Genomic DNA, 22980 nt, shown 5'->3' with positions numbered 1-22980 from the left:
TTTTTCCAGAAAAAAAGGGGGTGGAGAATAGGGTGTGGTAATTCCAGCTTTTATGCATTGTCATGCAGAGATACTTGCAAAAACTCCCTCTAGTCACCTGTCTCAGGGGAAAAGCCCTGTGGAAACATTTCTGGGCTTATTTACAAGCACTAATATGAAGATAAACTTAACGAGGAAACCATGAAGTTTTAGGTCCTGACCTCTGAAAAATGTCAAAACTATGTTTCTTCATACAGGATCACATTAAATACTTTCATTAATTTCTAGTTAATTCTTTTTTTATTTTAATTGAGGTATAATTAACATATTAGCTTCAGGTAGACAACATGGTGATTTGATGTTCATATATATTAACAAATGATAGCGCAGTAAGAGTAATTAAACATCCATTACCTTATTTTGTTTTTTGCCCACCCCCACCTCCCACCCTTGATCCTACCCCCCTTTGGCTTTGTCCATGAATCCTTATACATGTTCCTTGATGCTTCCCCCCTTTCCCCCTTTATCCCCTCCTACCTCCCCTCTGGTTACTGTCAGTTTGTTCTTTATTTAAATGTTTCTGGTTATGTTTCCCTTGCTCGTTTGTTCTGTGCATTAGGTTCCACTTATAGGTGGGCATATATGGTATTTGTCTTTCACCACCTGGCTTATTTCACTTGGCATAATGCTCTCCAGTTCCATCCGTGCTATCACAAAGGATGGAGCTCCTTCTTTCTTTCTTCTGTGTAACATTCCATTGTGTAAATGTACCAGTTTTTTGATCCACTCATTTACTGATGGGCAATTAGGTCGCTTTCAACATTTGGTTATTGTAAATTGTGCTGCTATGAACATTGGGGTGCATATGTTCTTTTAAATTGGTGTTTCACAATTCTTAAGGTATAATCCCAGCAGTGGAATTGTCAAGTCAAAAGGCAGTTCCATTTTGTTTTCTGAGGAAATTCCATACTGTTTTCCACAGTGGCTACACCTGTCTGCATCCCCAACTGGGCACTAGGGTTCCCTTTTCTTCACAACTTTGCCAGCATTTGTTTGTTGATTTATTTATAATGACCTTTCTGACCTGTGTGAAGTGCTATCTCATTGTGATTTTAATTTGTATTTCTCTGATAGCTAGCTATGCTGAGCATCCTTTCGTATGTCTATGGGTCATCTGTATGGCCTCCTTGGAGAAGTGTCTGTTCAGGTCCTTTGTCCATTTTTAATTGGGTTGTTTGTCTTCCTGGAGTGGAGTCATATGAGTTCTTTATATATTTTGGAGATTGAACCCTTGTCTGAGTTACCATTTGCAAATATATTTTCCTATATGGTTGGTTCGATTTTCATTTTGCTGATGTTTTCTTTAGCCATGCAGAAGCTTTTTATTTTGTTGATGTCCCATTTGTTTATTCTTTTCTTTATGTCCCTTGCTCTAGGGGACATATCAGTGATCAGTGAAAATATTGCTACGTGGAGTATCTGAGATTTTCCTATGTTCTCCTCTAGGACTTACAAGTGAAACAGCGTCACACTATCATTAACTACAAGTTTTCAGAGGGGAAATCATGTACTAGAGAGAGCATTTCAACAACTATCTTTAGTAGAAAACTTTATATACACACAATATATAGTTCATACGCAGTATATAGTAAAGTACATATGTATATACACACAAATGCATGTACACACACACACACATAATCTTTGGAAAAAAGAAAACTATTATTTTTTCCAAAATCTCTTGACTGTATATTCTAAAGGAGTGGGCTCTAAGTAATTCTGAAAAAAATAACATAGAAGAATAATTCGGGAAAGCCCGAGGATCCTTTTTCTCTTCTAGTAGAGTTATTAATACAATGATACTTTTTAACGAAAAGGTGAGAATGTATTTTTCCCATAACATTGCACCAGGTTCCTTTTTCTCCTCTTGCGATTTCCAGACACTGAGAAGTCACCCACACACTCAGATCAGTGAGGCGGGATAGCTGGTATCTAAACAGCCTTATGGAGGTAAGCAATACCCTGTACCATAAATAAGAGGAGGAATAAAACTTCATTTCCACAAGGAAAGTTTTAAATAGCTAATAGCCCACCTCAAAAAGAAACCATTTTCTTGTTATTTTTATAGCACCCCAGCATTTTATTTAATTACATAAGGTATTTTATAGGACTAATTTACTCAGTAGGCATTAATCATTGTAATACCCACTCATGACACAGGATAAAATCCCAAGGCACAAGCGTGAAGAAACAAACAAAAAGCCCACAAACACTTTCTCCAGTACCCAAAATTCACTATTAACTGTTGCCCTCGATGCTGAAGGTTTAATGCTTATTTATTTCAAAACACTTTAAACCAAATCACACCTTTCTTTACAAATATATCTGAACAGAGTAGATAATCAGGCATGTTCAAAATGTCATTCTATCCCTCCCCAAACTACCCATCCACCTTCCCCACTTGGTTTTGATATAAAACCTAAAAAACCAGTTAAGAAAATCAATAAAGGGCAGAAGAAATTGGTGAAGAATTTTTCGCAAAACGAATTATTTCCCAAATAAGCTTTATTTTGAAAACAATACCATAACATAGCACTATAAATTTAGATGACACACCTAGCAGTATTAATGAGTCCAGGTATGTACAAGTGGAGTCTCAGCTTGTGCCTGATTATTCCCACAAATGAAAAGGTGCAAAGAGACCACCACACCACAAAGACAGTGAACTTCAAGGCAACCATCACCACTTACATGTTTCCATTTCACACACGTGTCTAAAGGTTTTTGTGGGAATTGACAGTCACTGGAAATAAGGAAATGTGCTGCCTGAATGACCAAAATTCTTTTGCTTTTCCTTGCTCTGCCGTAGAACATCCTCGGTAACGTTTCTACAAAGTAGCACCACGTGACAAGCTACTTCCTTCCTTCTGTAATGTGACTTCCAACTCCTCCAGGTTCAAGGAAATGGCCATGATTTTAAGAGTTTTCTAGCTATAGCTGATATAATCAGAGAAAGGTGTTATCGAGGAGAACAATATATAATCACTGAAGGTCTCTCGATGATGGAAGAGATGTTCATTATTCTTTAAAGAAAAAAACAAAAAAATCTAAAGCTAAACAGAAATGAAAAGACTAAGATACACACCGGGAACTTCATACCACACCAGGGCTTTAATAAGGCGGTTCATTGCCGACCCCAAGATTATTCAACACCACCAGAGCCAGGTCTGGTTCAAGGGGAGCATTCTAAGGCACTAGAAGTAGCCAGTAGAGCACCTTCAAAGGATAGGGACCCAAAGACAAAAAACAGGAAAGCAAACTGAAAAGAAAATCAGAGCCAGTGAATGAATGCAAGTTTTACTTTTCAATCCTAGAAGGTAGCAGAGTGATAACGAACTTGGAGACTGAAATATGGTTTGTCAAGTTAGTTGTTGACCTAAGTCACAACAGTTGATCTCTTTGAATGACAATTTCCTCATCTACAAAATAGGTACATGAAGATCCGTCAGCTTTTTTGCATGGGCTTCGGGTCAATGAGAATTAAAGTCAATGATATATTTGTGATCGTTTTGTAAAGGATAAAAGACTGTTCTTAGTAAACGGGGATTTGGGCACTTTTTAAAAGTTATTAAGGATAAAAGCCAATTGAAGAAGACATAATAAAATCATCAGATTTTTCACCCAGGATAGACCTTATTCAATAGCAGCTGCTGTGGGTCTGCCTTTTTTCTGATACAGCAGTAATAGGAAAACTTTGACCGCCTAATCGTGACACAGTGTTGTTACAGGATAATATGCAAGTTACAGACTATTAGTTAAAAACCAGGAAGGGTGATCTGTTAGCCTTAAAAAGTAAGCACTGATTAAATGCAACTTTCTACCTCGACTACAATATTTTGACACATTTTATTAAGAAACAAACATAAATAATTTGTTCTATGTACCATAAAAAGTCAGTAGCAATCAGGAACCAAGCGTCCTACAGGGTGGGGGCAAAAGTGGGTTTACAGTTGTAAGTATGCAAAACACAGAGATTATTCTTGTATTATTATGTATTAATTATTGTATTATTTCCTCTATGAATGACTGTAAACCTGCTTCTGCCGCACCCTGTATAGCTTAAGTCCTAGGCGGAACGTTCAATGTATGCACAGTTGTAAGCTGTTAACTTTGTTCATCACTTTAGTACATCTCCTCAGTAAAGCAGCTAACAAGTAGAGTTCAACAACCATTTTCCTGTTTGTTCAAGCAGAAACTCGAAGGCAGGTACAGACACACTGTTTCATTATGACATGGAAGCAACAAGCTTTGGGCGACTACAACAGGCTTTGCAAATGTCAGTATCTAACCTAGAGGAAACGAGGAAAGCAGAAACCATGGGTGCTGATTTACGCTGCACTTGCACTTAACATTGGGCAGGGTCCCAGTTGTAATAGTTCAAAACTACAAGTAGGCCATAAGACGTCACATGTGGAAGTAGAAAATGGTCCAGAATTCGTCTTAGTCAAAGACAAGTACATTTTTCCTTCCCCATAACTTACCAGAAAGAAATGGGTACTTAGAAATCCAAGGGGTTCTTTAAATAACATTCAGAAAAATACATAAAAAAAAAAAAAAAAAACAAAGAACAAAACAATGGTAAAAAAATGAGACTTTCTTTAAAGACGGCCGGCCTCTCTTTAATGGCGGATGCTATATATAAAGTAAGCAGACATATCTCTATAACTCATCATGTTTATATGTGAATTCTCTGGCAGATATAAATCCATCTTTGTCTTCGTCTTCTTTATCAAAAATATCCTCAACCAAAACATCATGATGACTGTCGTTCACCACCGCACCGTGCTTCTCAAACTCCTTCTTTAAATACACTTTAACCTACAAAATAACAGGTCCGGTTAATAATTCTAGTTCATTAGATACCCATGTTGAGCCAATCAGTATCACAGACTGGACTGGTGGCTTATTTCATGATACATAACAACTATTGAGCAACGACCCTGCGGTACATTTCTAATGATAGTAAAAGGATTGCAAAGACTTTTTCCCCTTAAAAACAGTTGCTATATTGCTACAGTAGAGACACAGGACATCGCTCAGTGGCAACAATCAGCTTTCCATCACCTGAAAAACAACTAGTTCAAGCACAGTACCTGTTCTCAACCTGCGTTTAAACAAAGCCAAGCATTTGAAAGGTGGCATCTTTCATGCATTCAATTATCCGCATTGCATTTCCTAACAAGGGTCAGAATTCCAGACATTTGTCCTAAAATCTGATTACATGATGGCATTTTTAATTTAAATAAGTGTCTGGGAATAGTACATGCTGGGGACCTGGCTATGACCAAGTCCCATGACCTTCCGATCTCAGAAATTCCAGCAAAACCCAGCCCAATGAGAGGTGCGTAGACTAAAGTTTCCACTTCCATTCAGGTATTTAAAGTGAGAACAAAATATTGTTCCCAGTTAAATACCAGGTTCACTATAATGGAAAACAACCTGCATTTTAATTTTTAATCATATTCCTATCATTCCTTTTGTTAGATCAGCAATTTTAAATCCTCTTGCCTCCTCTTACTACCAACAGGCAAAAATACAGTATATATTTGTTTTTAAGATCAAGGTGATTTAATGCAGTTGTAAAAGGAAAACTGGTGAAGGTCGGCCCTGGCCAGGTTACCCAGTTGGTTGGTTCCAGTGTCGTTTCCATCCACCACAGTGGTGGGTTCAATGCCCCACTGAGGGCACGTATAGGAAAAAACAAATGAATGCATAAACAAGTGGAACAACAAACGGATGTGTCTTTCTTTCTATCCCCCTTCCTCTCTCTCTGAAAAAAAAAATAGTAACTCAAAATTTAAATGGAAAAAAAAAAGATGATGAAATTCTATAAATTAATGTAGAATATATCTCCAGGGTGTATTGTGTGAATAAAGCAAGATGCTGAGTATTATCACTTTTTCTGTAGGAAAGGCGAAAATCAAGTATGTATTCATGTCTGGTAAAATTTGCATAAAGAAATACTAGTAGAAAGCATTATAAACTAACACAACTGGATCCCCAAAGGGGTGGGTCACACAATAGACGATGTGGATGGGAGAAAGCCTTCTTGATAAACATGTTTTTAATTGGATTGATCTTTTGAACCATGTGAATAGGTTATATATTCAATATTTTTTAATAATTATATATATTTTTATTATTTTTAATTGTTTACTTGTCTTTTTAAATTTTTTTTTAGATTTTATTTATCTTTTTTTTTTTAAACATTTTATTTATTTATCTTTAGAGGGGAAGGGAAGGAGAGAGGGAGAGAAACATCAATGTATGGTTGCTTCTCATGCATCCCCTGCTGGGAACTGGCCCCTGCTGGGAACTGGCCTGCAACCCAGGCATGTGCCCTGACTGGGAATCGAACCGCGATCGTGTGGTTCGCAGGCCTGAGCTCAATCCACTGAGCTACACCAGCCAGGGCTTTATTTATTTATCTTTAGAGGGGAAGGGAAGGAGAGAGGGAGAGAAATATCAATGTATGGTTGCTTCTCGTGAGTCCCCTGCTGGGAATTGGCCTGCAACCCGGGCATGTGCCCTGGCTGGGAATTGAGCCGGGATCATCTGGTTCACAGGCCTGCACTCAATCCACTGAGCTACACCAGCCAGGGCTACAATATTTTTTAATTAAAGGAAATTAAAAATTTATCTTGGGTCAAAAAATATCCTATGACTGGTAACAGTATAAGGTGTTATAAATTTAGTAGCTGTGGCTCATGCCCCAGTGGTTCACAGTAATGTAGCCTATTTAAGACTTAATCATTGGCTGGCCATTAAAATCAAATTGATCGAAGCATAAAAATGGACTTTATTTCTGACCACCCAAGCTATAAAGGAAAGCATAGGTAGATTTTTTTTAAAAGGCAGTGGGGATAAATATCTGCCTTCACTTCTTTCCCCATAGCAGCGAGACTAAGACCATGTGTAGCTATGGCTGGGAAAGCCTAAATAAGTGATAGGAAGAAGACTTCTTCCTTTTCCTTACTCAAACACCAGAACTCTGAGGGGGTGGGAAAGGTCTCTCGCCATGGAAACCCTCGGGTGCCAGTCTGAACAAAATAGAGCTCATGAGTTGCTTGCTGCTAATTGTTAGGAAATCACTACAAAATGCATTTAACAGCCAGTCTACAGGTTTAAACGAAAACTGTCCACAGGAGATATTTCTTAAGACATCTTATGTTTTTAATCCAGTAACTCCAAAATGGGAATGCTTTCAAAAATTCAGCGCAGTCCTGACCAGTGTGGCTCAGTTGTTTGACATCATCTTACGGAGCAAAGGTCGCTGGTTCAATTCCTGGTCAGGGCACATGCCTGGATTTCCGGTTTGTTCCTCAGAAGGGGTGCAAAGGAGAGGCAACTAATCAGTGTTTCTCTCTCACATCAGTGTTTCTCTCCCTCTTTCTCCCTCCCTTCCTCTCTCTCTAAAAATAAATAAATAAAATCTTAAAAAAAAAAACCTCGGGGCAAAGGCAGGATACAGTCATCCTTAAACATTAGGGAGAGAAAAAAAAGCAAAAGAATAAATGGCGTGTTTTTAAGTCTCAATACAGTTCTCTCCAAAACAATGATTTCCTATGAAAAAGTCCATTTTCATACCACAGGCATTTTAAGAAGATTTAGAAATAACATTTTACTCAAGTTAAAAATAAATTTCCTGCCCTGGCTGGTGTAGCTCAGTGGATTGAGCGCGGGCCTGCGACTCTGACGATCGCGGTTCGATTCTCAGCCAGGGTACATGCCTGGGTTGCAGGCCAGTTCCCTGCAGGCCAATTCCCAGCAGGGGACGCGCGAAAGGCAACCGTACATTGATGTTTCTCTCCCTCTCTCCTTCCCTTCCCCTCTAAAGATAAATAAATAAAATCTTTAAAAATAATAATAATAAATAAATAAATTTCCTTTAAAAACATATTTCTTGAAAAGTGAGCCGAAAGAAGGGAAGAGAGAAAGAGTAGGAGGAAGGCGCCGTCACCTCCTCTTTGGAGAGTTTCCAGTCGTCATTAAGGTCCATTTCTTGGAACGATTCATGGGATCTTGGTCCATTTCGAATTTCCAGGAGATCGATGTTAAATATGAGTGTGCTCTCTGGGGGTATTTTACCTAACATGAGGAGAGAGGGGTGCAGTTTTATCAAAAAGATCCCAAAGTTTTAATGATAGAAAACTCACGGTACTGGACAAATTATTCTTTTAAATGAATTAAATGAAGAGCCCTCCTAAGATTACCACATGTAATGGAAATTACTTACAATCATATTTTACTCAAAAAAAAAATAGAATAAAGAAGGAATAATCCAAACCAATAGATCAAAACAGTCTGTTTTTATCTTTACAATTAGAAAATTGTTTTACACACAAATACACCTGCCTAATGGCCTGGGTATAAAATTTCAAATATACTTAAGTCAAGAATGACTCAAAGTGCTTTAGCTGTTTCAGAGTTACTAACAGTGGTTTACTAACTTGGGTCAGAAAGTCTTGACCTGGACATATATGTAAAACACTGCCATTTCCACCACTGGAGGCGGCTGGCAGTGGAGCGAGCTCCGGCATCACTTCTAGGACCGCAGCTCACTTCTGCCCGTCTCTAGGCCTCAGTTCCCCAATCTGCAAAATACTAATGGCAGCCACGCCCACCTCCAGAGTCTGTTGGGAAGATGAAGGAAGGTAAGTCCATGCAAAGCACTTAGCATGATGCTTGATAGATAGTAAGCTCTCAATATATGTTACTAAGATAGAATTCTCTTGAAGGCTTTAAAAACAATTCAGAAAGGATTAACAATTCCAGAAAGATGGAAAGCACCCCTGCTGATATAGGACATTATACATATATGAAAGAAATTTCAGGAAAGGGGAGAAATTAAAACATATTCCTAAGAAGGGAGATACAAATTTTTAAAGTGATAAGAGCATTTTTTAAAGTCCCAGAGACCTTAAAAAAATTTTTTTCTGGCAAATATAGACATTTTTTTACCTATCTCCTTATAACTATATTTAACGGACAGCTCTAGGTAAACATTACAAGCATTTCTCAGTCTCCCCACCCCACACAGTTCCAGGAAAGGGCACCTGTAAGTGCTGAAGAGAGCAGAACTTACGCTGTGTGCTGCGGCGCTGCCATTCCACACCTAGACAGAGGGGGCATTGCACGAGGTCGGCGAGAAAACTGGTACCTTTCCAAAGGTGGCATGCAAACGAGGTACTACAGGACTACAAAACTGTGTTAAATGTTAGCAGAGTTAGTTTCATGATGTGCAGTTTGAAGGAAATGACTCAGGTTTAGACCCCTACTGGTTACAAAGTAAAATGCAGTTCCATGCAGTGCGGAGACATACTTTATGGGCTAATGGACTAATACTACATGTTTGAACATTAAAGGTGAGACATAAAGACACAGGAAGGTGAAAGAATACACTTGAGCATCAGAGAACATTTTCTACATATTTGATTCTCTTAAGAGAGTCATCATGAAAAGAAGGAATGAGTTTGGTTAGTAAATCCCAGTCTATGCATAAGATTTATATAGTAAGTTCAAGATCCATTTTAGAACACACAATACTTCATGTATGAGACCTATTATTTTCTTCCTAGGAAACTGGGAGTAGGGCTCCCACTTTTAAATGGTTTAGACCTGGGGAGGCTGTGAAGTTCATCTTCCTATTACATCGGACTGCTCCTTCGTCTGATTCTCAGGACTACTTAAAACTTTTTTCTCTTCATCATGTAGCTAATATGTGCCCATTGCAGAAAGTTTGGAAGCGATAGAACCAGAAATAAAAATAACTCCCAGTCCCATTGTTAATGTTCTTATTTATTTCTTTGTGATTCACTTTGTATGTGTATCACTTTTTCCTAATACTTAATATCATAATATATACTGTACCTTTACTTTCTAATTTTATATGTAATATAGCATACATATTTTGGATATAATTATTTAAATCTTTGAAATGCCATTTTTAAGTAACTGGGCCATATTTTATCTTGCTAAATAAACCCTTCTCAATATACACTTAAGTTAGTTCCAATTTTTATTCTTTTGCCACTAGAAACAACACAGTAATGGACATCGCTATTCACAAAACTTTCTTCCGATACTTGGTTATTCCTTTAGGTTAGATTAGGACAAGGCATCATGGGATACAGGCACACCCTACGCTTCTGGTCTCTGGGATATAGCCCTTCAGGAAGCAGAATGGAGTCCCACCCAGACATGTGCCTGCCCCGGAGCAAACAGCACCAGGGCTGGTTCAGGGCTCCCTGGACCAGCTCCCCTGCCTGCTTCTGTTCTCCTAAACCAGGGGTGTCAAGCCCATTCTCACCAGGGGACACATCAGCCTTGCCAATGTAAGGGCCGCATGTAATCGCAACTCCTTAAAGTTAGGGAGTAGTTCCATTTATACAGTCCCAAACTTACTTCCACCCTTTGAAGGCAACCACGAGGCTGATGTGGCCCCTGGTGAACATGAGTTTGACACCCCTGTCCTAAACTCACTTCAAGTCACTCCATTATTATTTTATGTTAAATTACCCGAAACTGTATAAGCTTTGTTGTGGAAACTTCAGTTGAGTGTCACACACAGCTCACACCCAAAACTGCAGGTAATGCCTTAATCATCTATATTTCAAAACTGCAACTCATCAAAATACTTATGCTGAGTAATGTCTCTTTGCATTGTGAAAATAAATTGGAGAGTTTCAGTTAGGGAGGACGAGAAAGTTCTAGAGATGGAGAGCAGTGATGTTCACACAACAGTGTGAATGGACTTAATACCACTGAACAGCACACTTAAAGTTGCTTAAATGGTAAATATTATGTTATGCATACTGTATCTCTCCTACACAGACATACACACACACAAAGAAAAGAAGCCATCATATTGGTGAAAAGTGTCAATAACTGAGTTGAAGTTTCCAGGACCTTTTTCATTGTTAGCTCTGGACAACATTTAGATAGCATGACTTTAATTGGCCATTTCGAATGACAATCAAGACATAATTATATTCTCCAAAGAAATACAAGTCCTGAATTTACTTCTGGGGGGAAAATACACAATAGTTACACTGACTGCTGCTCCTCATTTAGAAAAGAAAGCGAGTGCTATAGAAAACTGTAGAAGTGTCATTACCTTTCCCTTCTTTTCCGTAGCCCAGGGCCGGAGGGACGATGAGCTTCCTCTTCTCTCCCACACACATTCCCTTCAGGCCCTGGTCCCAACCTTTGAGAGCCTCCAGGATGCCCAGGGTAAACCAAATGGGCTGACCATTGTTATGTTTGTGACTAGGGTAGAAAGAAAACACATTAGAATGTTTTAGTAACTTTTTTATTTCTGTGGTGCATTTTTTCCACTTACAGTGGTGAAATTTGGAAATTAACAAAAACAGCTACACACACACACACAAAACCAAATGAACTTTATAGTGTGATTCAATTCACTGTCCGTATTTCTTCATGCAAATTTCACACTGTTGACTCACCTAGAGAAGTGCAAGGGGCATAATAACAAAAACAATAAACAGTTATTTGAGCATGTACCATATACCAGGCATTACCCCAAATGTTTTGCCTTTTAACTCTAACCATGATATGAGGTAAGTGCCATTATCCCTTATTGTACAGAAGAGGAAACTGAGGTTAAGCGTGCTAGTGTCTGACCTAACTACAAAGTTCAAGGTCTTAACCCTAAAGCGATGCTGTCGCAGCAAGGCTACTGGGTGCAGAAGAGGGAGAAAACCAGTTACAAGTGGGTGAGTTCAGAAGGAGGATGAGAGACTAAAAAGAATTTATGACCCACACACGTGTCCATACCCACATGGATGCCGTGAGAGTCAGGAACAGAGTGTCTTCTGGCTTATCTACAAACTTCCTTATCTACAGCCTGCTGATGGCTTTGGTGGCTGGGAAAGTCTGCTCTTCTGCCCTTTATCCCCACTCAGACCCTGGCCCCATTCTCTCTGCAGGGGTCTACTGTGGGGTTATGCGGGAAAGCCTGGAGGGGTGGCTCCTCAAGGGCTCAAGAAGAAGAGAAATGGTCAGGATACCCTGGCTCAAGAGTTGAGGCGAGACCAGCCCAAGAACACCCACCTGTGGAGCTGCTGGAGGCCTGGAGGGCCAGGGCATGTCTGAGCCTCAGTTAGCTCCCTTTGGGTGCAACACAGCAAGTGCTCTGTATGAGAGTGTCTTGTAGGTGAGAAAGGGAAGCCAGTCTACTAGGCTTTATGGGGGCCATGGTCACTAAGTCTAGCTAAAGGCCATTACTTCCTTTTCTCCTTCATTTCTCCCCATGATCAAAGTCATACAATGCCACCTGTAGAAAATATGGGAAGGATAGAAAAAATAAAAAGGGAAGAAACAATCTACCACCCAGCACTGACTATAGTTTTGGCACATTTCTTGTCACGGCTAAAGGATTTAAACCTTTACTTATTTACCTCGTAGGTTATGGGTCTAGAAATGGCAAACATTCTTTATAAAATGACCGCTTTATGGTACTTCTTCATCATTCTCCGGGTAGGCGGTTCCTGACCATTTACATGGAGGCTGCTGACAGCAGTACCCTCATCAATTACTAGACTTTAGTAGCAAACTGCTAGATAATGTCCCATGGCCAATATCACAGTCCACGTGGGGTTTCGGTTCTGAGTCCTGAAAGAAATCAGTCTGGATTTAAAACAGATCAGACTGAAAATAGAAATATAGTTGGAAATTTAAGATGAAAATCATGATTACTCTCCCACTGTGGCAATGGCCTTGACAATAAGACAGGGTTGCTGAGAATTCTGTGGCAAGACGTCATTTTGGAACCTTTTGCAAGGGCTAACAGAGCTCAGAAAAGAGAGCCAATCACTTCTCCGAAACCTCGCAACAGGCCAGATCTGAATGCCCAGGTTTGATAGATGGATAGATAAATGAATGATCCGTGATGCCGAGAAGCCAAGGTTTCTGAATCACCCCAGTGTCAAGCACAGGGCCTAACATAAAGGAAATGTTCAAAACAATACTTTTGGAATGCAATAAGTAGAATCAGTGGCTGATTGGAAATCATTACACTTGTAAAACTTTTGTATGTTACAATTTGTTTATACAACAGAAATAATGATAGTGTGACCACCTGAAAATCCTTCACTGTAGGTAAAGAATCAATCAACCACACCCTACACATCAATTAAGTCTTTGAATTTCTAAAAAGAGACAAATAATGAAATAAATCATGGTCCTGTGCCATGGTGTGTGTCAGAACAAAAGTTAAAAAGGTCAAGGAATTAGCATTAACATATCCTACAACAGGCAAATCAATGATTGTGTATCCTGCTCAGGAAGTTGCTCTGAAAAGTCTTAAGTCAATTTCACTGACACCAAATTAAAAATGGAACTGAGTCATTTCCCCTCAGGAATGGAGTTTGAGAATGAGAATTCCTTTAAACTTTTTAAAATTTACCGTTCTAGTATACCCCAAAATATTCTGCACTATTTCAAAGATTCTAGGTCTAACTTTTACAATAAAACGTGAACAGCTTTATCTTGACTACATGTTTCCAATAAGACCTTCAAGAGTCTCCTTATATAAGATGGGTTTCAAACAATTTCCTTTCCCCAAAGAAGAAAACAAGATATTTCAATTATTTTGTTTTGTTTTTAAGAGTGGTAAAACTTGGTATACGCTGCCTTTCCTGTCGTTAAGCTGGCGTGGATGGGTGGGTTCTTCACTGTTTTACCTGAGGGGTAAATTACTTACGTGGAGTGAAATAACGAGCCATCCTTTTCTAAGTAGCCTTCATAGTGGACCAACATCAAATCCCCCCCTTTGGTCTTGCGATGGCAGATGAACGGCTTCTGGAGCACTTCAATCTTCACTTCTGGTTCAGGGATCAGAGCCCCACTCAAAGAAGTGACTAACAGCGTCAGGACAGAGTTCCACAGGAAAAGCCTCATGTTGCTGGAGCAGGAAAGCAGTTCCTACAAAAACAGAGAAAGGACCCCGGACCTCGAAGAGTTAAGAATGTACGTAGTTGATGACTTAAGGACAACGGCCTCTAGCAAGTTCATGACTCCCGTCCTAGCAGACGTGGCAGGTTTACTATCTGCAACTTTCCCACGCACTTCGAACTCACCTCTAAAGAGTTAAACCCAAATCCCAGGCAGGGGTAGGGCTACGCCGTGTACAGACTCCCATTGGCTTCCACTGCTGTCCCTCAGGCGCCTCTCAAGCCAATGATACAACCCGCCCGACCAGGAGTCGGCCAGAGGCGAACTACCAGGAGTGGCTTTAGAGTCAGTAGATTAAAGAATTCCACAACTTGGAATTTTGGGAGGGGTGCGGCAAGGAGCAAACCGGAAACTCCCCAGGCAGATTTACGTGTAAAGACAGGAGCTGAGCGTGATGAGAGGAGTCCTGGGGCCTTGTGAAATGGTAGAGATTTCCTGAAGTATTTCTTCTCGCCATAGGGGAGAAGCCCCAGGATTCCAAAGTCTAACACCCCTGCTATTGTTTATTATTTAACTTAAACGGTATAAACAATAAAGACATACAGTGCTGTCAGGTTCACAAAGCGCGTTCCCGTGAGTGACCCTTACTCCACTGCCAATAGGGCAGGTTCTTGTATCCTATATGAAAAAAAAAAGTATATTTAAACTAGGAGAGATTAAGTGTCCTGCCTAAGGTTATTAGCCCCAAAGTAGTTGAGCTCCGCCTTCAAATCAGGTCTTCTGATGCATTATACGACACCGCATAAAGTTATGGCTACTAATAATTTATCACTTAGGGCTCAGTTGTTCTTACTCCAGAATGTCTACTGTAACTTCCATTAAGGATAAGCACGTGCACACCTCCGCTTTAAAGAAGAAAGCAATCACAATTACCAGTTACACAGGCTCATCTTAGTTTTACATTTGTTCTGCCTAATTTCAAAAGCAATATACATGTTCACTGTAGTCGACTCGGAAGAAACTGGAAAACACTAAAGGAGGATTTCCAGTTAGAATACAGGAGCTGAATTAAATTTAAATTTCACATAAACAACGGATTGCTCTGGGTTCTTATTTGCTAAATAGGGCACTAAAGGGAAAAAAACTGCCTCTAACGCCTCAAATAATCTTAACATTTTGGTGTATGCTTCTGTGACATATGCCTAAAATAATTTAGAACACATTGTACACTCTGTTCCGTGACTTCCTCTTTCTACTCAATTTATAGTTATTTTCCCTGCTCACTTAGCCTTAGGACAGAACTTTCTCAGACTTTCATGTGTATAGGAATCCCCTGGGGACCTTGTTAAAATGCAGATTTCGATTCCAGAGATTTGGGCTAGAGGCGAGATTTTGCAATTCTGACAGACACGCTCCTAAGTGATGCTAGGGCTGTTGTCCCCGGACCACATTTCCAGTAGCCAGGCCTTATAATTTCTACAACATTCATTTACACACGGGCCACACAGCATTCTGTCGTGAAATTCCCATCATCTCCCTGAGCCCCATTGATGGGGTGTGTGGAATCAATTGGGCAGCCCTGAAATCTCCTGGGCACTAGAAACCAGGGGCCACCCTAAGGGGCCATATTGACCCCCGAACAGAGGGACGTGGGACCCGACCCATCTACGGCACCATTAACAGTCAGGAGCAAGTCCCATACTTGTCCACCGGCTTCCCTCCTCCATTTTCACCCAAAGCTTTCGTGCAAGCCATCCTACCAGGACTCGATTTCCCTGCGGGCTTCGTGGCTCCTTCAGCCCCGCCCCCATTGTAGCAGCCAAACGCTGGAGTGGATTTTAGGAACGGACACGCGAACGGTGCACTGGGCATGCGCGAGTGGGCTGTGGGCCCGGCTGGTCGAGGACTCAGGTGGCGCGTGGTGGCGCCGCCAGCGACCCGCTGCCGGTCTTGCAGCACTTTGAAGGCTTCAGTCTCCCCTCCGGCCCGCCTAGCATCTTAATCTACTGGCGGAGGCACGCCAGGCCCTGTTGGGTGCTAACCTGCAGAGGCTGCCGCAGTGACCCCGCCCCCGGGCTGACAATGTGAGACTGGCCGGGCGTCCCCGCACCAGACCCGGCGCCGGGAGTGGGCGGCTCGGCAGCCCCGGGAGATGGCCCTGCTGCCGGTGTTTGTCGCCTCCTGGGGTGTGGAGCAGTGAGGGGGCTGGCGATCGAGGGACAGTGGCCCCAGCGCGGCAGAGGCGGAGGGGCCGCAGGCGCCATGGAGGGGGTGCTGTACAAGTGGACTAACTATCTGAGCGGTGAGTGGGGGGTGCGCCAGGGGCTCGGTCCTTTGTCTGAGCAGCTGGAGGGCGACGTCGGGAAGCGCCTCTTGGGGGTAGGGTCACGATCCCTCCTGGGACCTCGTAGAGACCATAGAGACCTGTGTGGACTGAGAATATTTCTTCAAAGCACTTCACTCACAGGACAGTGTCCCCCGTGCAGTACGGATACATTCCTCTGTTGGGACTGGGTGAGGGCAATAGTTACCCTTTCACTTCAAGGAAACCTACGAAATCCTGAGATCTGTGGTGACTGGAAAAGCGCGATACCCTCGGTGTCATGGGGAGGGAGGCACTGATCTCTCCTGGCCATGCCCACAGTAACCTGGAATTCCAGAGGGGAAAGGACCCTTTTCAAAGTCCCCAGTGCAAATGCTTTCCCTTGACACCTTCAGACCTAGTTGTCACAGTTCCATCTCAACAGTTTCAGAGCTCCAAGCTTTGCACAAGGTTTTTCATTTTATCGCTAAGCATTTCTTTTTGTTTTTACAGACTCAGAAAGTACCATAAAATGAATGCAAATACTATCAGCTGTTTTCTTGCCCTGCAGAACAGAATGGCTTAAAAATAGTAGCCCAGTCCTTTCCAATTTGTGGAAGTACTTCCGTCATATCTTGAAGTCAGGACTATTCTTTAGCTGTGAAAATGATTCAGAACTAGCTTTTTAAAAAATTATTTGTGCAAGCAGAATTTAATTAAAAGCCTCTATAAGCTGAAAACTATGTTAGGCACTTTTTTGGAATTAAACTTTTTATTATGGGAAATGAGTTAGGCATTTTAGTTCTAATAGCAATGTCTGTGAAACCAGAAATATTCCCAGTATACCTTAGAATCAGGGAGGTATATTTTCCCATCCTTTCTGATAGGACAGTTTTTCAGGGTCGTGTCGTGGCAATGCTGTGGGGTGTTTTAGGGAAGGATGTGTCCGGGAGGGATAGTAGGCATAGTAGGCATAGTGAATTGGATGAGGTTACACAGCACAGCGAGTACACCTGTTGGGTCTACCCAGACTCTCTTTCCTGTGCGTAGTGTGGTTAGAAGCAAGCTCTGTTTATTTTTCCTGTAATCATTAGTCGAGACTGAGTGAGGAGCGGTGTTACAGAAGACCAGGCCTTTTCTTCAGGGACCTCCACTGATGTCAAGCCATTGCATTAGATATAGGTGGCGGGGCTTCAGTGAATGCCGGAGCCTGGCGCTCTCCTAACCTAGAGGGAGGGTGCTTGATCAGGTGATTTTCCTTTTGACGTATCTTTAAACTCCAAGATGTATGGATATTATACCTCTGAGTACAATTTAGTAGCTGTTCTGTCGCCCCTTTCCATCATATGTGCTTTGTAACTTTTTCCTTTCATCCTCAACAGTCATTCCTTTTTCTCCATCTCCCCATCCCTCCTTTCTTTGTTTTTGTCTCTCTTTTCTAACTCTTCTCTCCATGTAGAAAGTTTAGTCTCTTGGTGTAGTACCTACCTTCTGAGATGGAAAGCCCCTTATTTTTTTGCCCGACTGCTTTTGTGTTATCCTTTAATAGAGCACAATTTCTCTAGAAGGATCTTTTGGAATCTTTCTCATGTGATGCCTGTGCCATCTGTTCTGCGTCTACTTTTTTTCTTCTCCAAGTAAGAGAAGTTCATTCTGTGAGTAATGCCAGGGCAGAAGCCCAAAGGAAGGGGTCATTGTCCTCACACCATGCGGCTTGTTCCTTTGGCCCCCCGAGGCTGCCTCATAGTGGGCACACTGCTTATAGACACCACTTTTCCTGCATGGTGTAGATACTTAGAATTGTGGTTCAACACATTCGACTACATTAGGAGATGCATTCCCTTTGGGAAGGAACAGTGATAGCCCAGGGAGAATGAATGCATTCTTGTTTCTTCCACCCTCCTATGTGACTTAGTCTCCCCAAAAGAAAGCCTGTTTAGAAAAGTAACCTTTTTTTTCCTTATGGTTTTGCACACAGTAACTTTAAAATGCATGTAATCCCAAATCCAAGTTTTTGTTCTTTCTGAGTTTTTCTCCAAAGGGGGAACATAACGCTCCATGAGGTTTGTGTATTCCTGTCATGACCCCAGCTTGCTAGGGAACACCATGTCAAATTCCAGCAGAAAAGTTAGGAAGTCCATTTAGCAGCTAATCCTTTGAACCCTTGGAGAGCCTTGTTCACTTCCTTCACCACCCACTCTGAGCTGGGCACAGGGTAAGTGACATTGGAGGAGACAGACACAGCCCCTGCTTTCCTTGAGCTTCCAGTCAAGGGACTGGAGGAGAAAGACATTCATTGGCTAAGTGGTCAGATGCATGTTCCAAGTGTGTGTGACTGGGGGAGAGAAGAAAAGGAGAGGCTAGTCCAGATCATTGGGGAAAGCTTTTTTGAAGAAAAGATTTAAGAGATCCTGAATGATAAATTGAAATTAGGTGGCGAGGCCAAGGCAGAGGTGCAGGTGGAGGCTGTAAGGAAGAGCTTTCTCGGTACTGGAATATCCGTATGCAGGCCTTACAGCAAGATAGAGACCGGTGAGTTTGGGGAAATGAAAGAAGACCAGACCCACATGGCTGGAGAGCTGAGAAGAGTGAGCCTCTAACAAGCCAGGGGCAGGGCTGGGGGAAGCCTGATGTTTTAGGGCTTCATAGGCTGGTCTAGACTCTGTGTAGTGATTGTGTGGGGGGTGGAGGGGAAGATAAGATTATTTAGAAGCTTAAAGCTTACCTTGGCTGCATTTTTTGGTATTTTGTCAAATAATATAGTTGTTTTTGTGAACTTCTTTTGCCTCTTAAATTAAACTAATAGCTCTCCATTATTAAAAGTTGACAACATCAAGCCTCAAGAATAACATCTATATTTCTTGCATGAAACTACCACTAAAATGCAAAAGAGAAAGGAAGAAAAGTCTCTTTGCTCTAATGCACTGCACATGCTCAGTACCCTGTGCTCCTTCAGAGCAGAATGGCAGGGAAACCTGCGGACGTGCATTTTCTTCAACAGTCCGAGCCACCCGGCCTTTTGAGCAGCTGAACATTGGACATTCTGGGGCTTAGTGTCAAATCCTCTCTTCAGATATTAGAAGATTAAACCTTCAGTGGAAAGGGAATGGATTAGGTGTTTTACAAACACTCATGTCATGTCAGACATGAGGCTAGGCACCTTGTGAGTGTAATTTGTATCTTTCAAGCCCTAAAACTTAGTCAAGGGCTATTACATGTGCCTAGTTTGCACGAATGCGCCGTTGTAGAAAGGACACTAGGTGAGGACACTAAAGTCTGTGCCCGCTGTGTCACTGCCCACAGCGGTCACTTTACCACTGCCTGGCTGAGTGTCTTTCCTCCATAAAAAGATGAGATTTACCTGTCAATATGTATAACGATAGCAAAAAAACTTAACACAATATTTTGTGCACTATTCTAAAAGTTTTACATGGGTCAATTCATTTCATCGTCACTGCAGTTTTAGGAAGCAATTGCCTTTACTGTTCCCATTTTCTGGATGAAGACACTGAGGCACAGAAAGGTAGAGGAGCTGGTCCAAGGTCACATGGTTAGAAAGCGGCGCCAGAGTCAATGCTCCCTTACACAATACTTTGAAAGGTCCTTCCTCTGGATCATTATGTAATTCTAGCTGATTCATAATGCACCTTCATTTAAAGTATGTTGACCTAGAATAGCAGACTTTACTTGGGGGCGGGAGGCAGGGAGGAGTTCAGGAGTGAGGAAGACTTCGCCCAGTGTCGTGCATATGATTTGTCACAAGGAAGATCTCTGAGCCAGCTGTGAGTGTTCTACTGTGCGGTTTTAGGTCCCTTTCCCGCCCACCTAGCAGATGCAAGAGCTGCTGCCAGAAGCTCCAGGCAGCAGCCGGTTTCTTGGGCCCTTCCAGCAGGTTAGGACATACACCCATTGCAGCGCTGCATTCCAAAAATAGCAGTCGCTTGCATCATGCGGACCAGATGGCTGTCGGAAGACGTGCTGTAATTTTGCTCGCCCCCCAGCCCCCCACCAGGTGTGCATGTTTGTGCTGCAAGCAGTGCCACGAGGCTACCTGGAATGTGAGTCATGCAGAGCCAGCATCGCATGGTGTCACAACCACTGGTCAACCTTTTCCGTTTGTTGTTTTTTTAATATCTGTATTGAGATCATGATTCACCTATCCTACATTGCACCCATTTAAATTGTGCTAGTTAGTATGACTTTTAGTGGGTTTAAAGAGTGAAGCCATTGCCATAATCCATGTCAAAACACTTGCTTTATCCCAAAAAGCACTCAGTACCCATTAGCAATCACTGCCATCCACCCCCTCTCACCCTTGGCAACCACTAATCTGTCTGTGTAAATTTGCTTATTCTAGATATTTTGAATAAATGGAATCATACGTTACCTAGTCTTTCGTGACTGGATTCTTTTACCTGGTCTGTTGCTTGGGTCCATCCCTGTTGTAACCTGTATCAGTACTTCACTCCTTTTTATTAATAAACAATGTTCTATTGTATGGAGATAAGGTTTTGTTTATCCATTCACCCACTGGTGGATGTTTGAGTTGCTCCATTTTTTTGGAGAACTTACAAGCTGTTTTCCGAACTGGCTGCACTATTGACATTTTTATCAGTAATGAAGAAGATCCCCGTTTCTCCACGTTCTCACCAACAGTTGTTATTGTCTGTCTTTTATTTTATCCATCCTAGTGAGTCAAAGTGGTTTTGATTTATATTTCCCTAATGACTAATGGACATTGATCATCTTTTCATGTGCTTATTAGCCATGTGTATATCTTCTTTGGAGAAATGTCTGATTATATCCTTTACCCATTTGTGAACTGAGTTTATTTTTCCATTGTGGAATTGTAAGAGATCTTTATTTTGGATAGGAGTTCCTTACCAAACATGATCTGCATGTATCTTTTTCTTATTCTATAGATTGTCTTTCACTTGTAGCACAAATGCTTTGTTTTGTTTTCAGTCCTCACCCAAGGACTTGCCTATTGGCCTTAGAGAGAGAGAAGCGAGGGAGAGAGAGGGGGAGGGAAGCATCAATGTGAGAGAGGAACATCGATCAGCTGCCCCCACTAAGGACCAAACCTGCAGCCTAGCCACACGCCCTGCTGAAGAATCGAGCCCGGGACCTTTTGTGTTTGTGAGACGACACTCCAACCGACGGCCACACTGGCCAGGGCTGCAGCACAGATGTTTTGAATTTCGATGTCCAGTTTATCATTTTTCTTTTATTTCTTGTGTAAACTTTTAATGGGAGATCTTAAGAAACCATTGCCTAACCCAAGGTCATGAGGATTTACTCCTACGCTTTTTCCCAAAACTTTTCATGGTTTTTTCTCTCTTATATTTATCTCAGATCCGTTTTGAATTAACTTTAGTGCATGATATAAGGGTACATTCTTTGTACACACATATCCAGTGGTAAACACTGTTATTCATGGTTTCAGGGACAGGGCCGTGGCCCAGTATATTTGAGTGCCTAAGTGCGAAGGGTTGGAGTCAGAAATCCAGAAAACCTCTGCTCTGCTACTTGCTAGTGCTGATACCTTGAGCAAGTACTTAATCACCCTGAGCCTCTGTTTTAAGATGACAGCAAGAATAATAGCCATACTAGTTTTGTTATTGATCTGGAATGGAAAACCATATATGAACCTGCTTGGCACAGAGTTCACTTAAGGGTAGATTAACAATCATACCAGAAAAATTCAGTGCATATGTATTGTCTGCCTGCAGATTGTGGCTCCTGGTGACTTTGGAGAGCAAATGTACTTTGAATTCCTTAAATCCTCCTTTTGGAAGTTGGATAGATATAAATTCTAAAGGAAAAGGTGCACATAAACCATCCGAATTTTGTAATCGACTCTGTTGTCCTCTGACAGTCCTCTTTTTGGGTGAATGATGAGAACAGATCATGTAATTCTATGTAGCACTGGTCTGTACTTTTGTCTCCAGCAAAAACTAATGAATATTTGTTAAGGAGCATGAGAGATGTCAGACTATAGTGCCATCAGCGCCCCATCCAAAGCAGTGCCACTGATTTGGATGTGCGCTGTGGACAGAGGTGTGAGGGACCATCCACGGAGTCTCCTGTCATTGGAGTCGGTCTGTGGACGAAAGAAGCCTGAGACCCATTGTTCGTAAACTGTGTTTAATCTTTGCCACTTCCTGTTACCATTACTTTCGTCTTGTTTAGAATTGAGCCAAAGCCAGTTACACTCCATTAGGAATAGATGTGAGACTGGCAGACAGGCAGAAGAACCAACAGGCAGTGGGGCTGTTGCTGTGCAGAAGACAGGTAAGGGAGACAGCAGGGAGGGTTGGCCAAAAATAGGCCGTGACGCTTGGGCATTTCTCTCTCTGGGTCCATTTCAGGTTGATTCTGGAGGATGTGAAAGTACCAGGAGAGGTAGAGAAACGGTTAACGGTTAATATCTGTAGAGTTCGCCAGAGAGAGGCCTGACCTTTCCCAGTATTTCTGTCGCATCAAAGGGAGCAAAATATCATTTGCTTGGCAATCTACTTCATGTCCTTCAGACAGAATTGTTCCTGTGTATCCAAAACAGGGATGGCTCTGCCTTGATTTTTAACTACCAGAGGAATGGTTTTAACAATCTACTTTTTAACACCATCTAACAGTCCCCAGTCTGCCAATCATTCATTCATTCATTCATTCATTCATGTAACCTGAGCATCAGCGCTCACCAGACCCTCTGTGTGTTTGTGAGG

At 41.7% G+C, this 22980-nt stretch overlaps 2 protein-coding genes across 3 annotated transcripts in view; one reads left to right on the top strand and one right to left on the bottom strand.

Annotated features, from left to right (window-relative positions):
- Positions 1-2507: 2507 nt before the first annotated feature.
- Positions 2508-15741, bottom strand: FKBP14 (FKBP prolyl isomerase 14). Of its 2 annotated transcripts, XM_037041222.1 has the most exons (7): positions 15506-15741; positions 14790-14860; positions 14557-14631; positions 13763-13983; positions 11156-11307; positions 8000-8127; positions 2508-4857 (listed from the first exon to the last, which is right to left on the bottom strand). In XM_037041222.1, the coding sequence occupies exons 4-7, from the start codon at positions 13957-13959 to the stop codon at positions 4699-4701; spliced, it is 636 nt and encodes a 211-aa protein (XP_036897117.1). In that variant the 5' UTR covers positions 13960-13983; positions 14557-14631; positions 14790-14860; positions 15506-15741; the 3' UTR covers positions 2508-4698. The 2 variants fall into 2 exon arrangements, with proteins under 2 accessions (XP_036897117.1, XP_036897116.1); XM_037041221.1 differs by lacking the exon at positions 14790-14860 and having other exon boundaries at positions 15714-15732.
- Positions 15742-15810: 69 nt separating this feature from the next.
- The window catches only part of PLEKHA8 (pleckstrin homology domain containing A8), a 45806-nt gene continuing 38636 nt past the window's right edge, over positions 15811-22980 (top strand). The window contains exon 1 of the mRNA XM_037041220.1: positions 15811-16255. Coding sequence (XP_036897115.1) covers positions 16216-16255 — 40 coding nt within the window. The 5' untranslated portion in view covers positions 15811-16215. The remainder of the gene's footprint in view (positions 16256-22980) is intronic.

Source organism: Sturnira hondurensis, unplaced genomic scaffold, assembly GCF_014824575.4.
Source record: "Sturnira hondurensis isolate 20B ecotype Veracruz unplaced genomic scaffold, ASM1482457v3 Scaffold0002840, whole genome shotgun sequence".
In the NCBI taxonomy this organism is placed as follows: Eukaryota; Metazoa; Chordata; class Mammalia; order Chiroptera; family Phyllostomidae; genus Sturnira; species Sturnira hondurensis.
This window is presented reverse-complemented; position numbering and strand designations above follow the sequence as displayed.

Bases quoted from the DNA above. Each gene is read 5' to 3' on its own strand.
- FKBP14 (XM_037041222.1), bottom strand. From the start codon at position 13,959: ATGAGGCTTTTCCTGTGGAACTCTGTCCTGACGCTGTTAGTCACTTCT. The intron at 11,308-13,762 runs GTAAGTAATTTA...TTTCTACCCTAG, and splicing joins GGCTCGTTATTTCACTCCAC to TCACAAACATAACAATGGTC. The intron at 8,128-11,155 runs GTAATGACACTT...TCCTCATGTTAG, and splicing joins CTACGGAAAAGAAGGGAAAG to GTAAAATACCCCCAGAGAGC.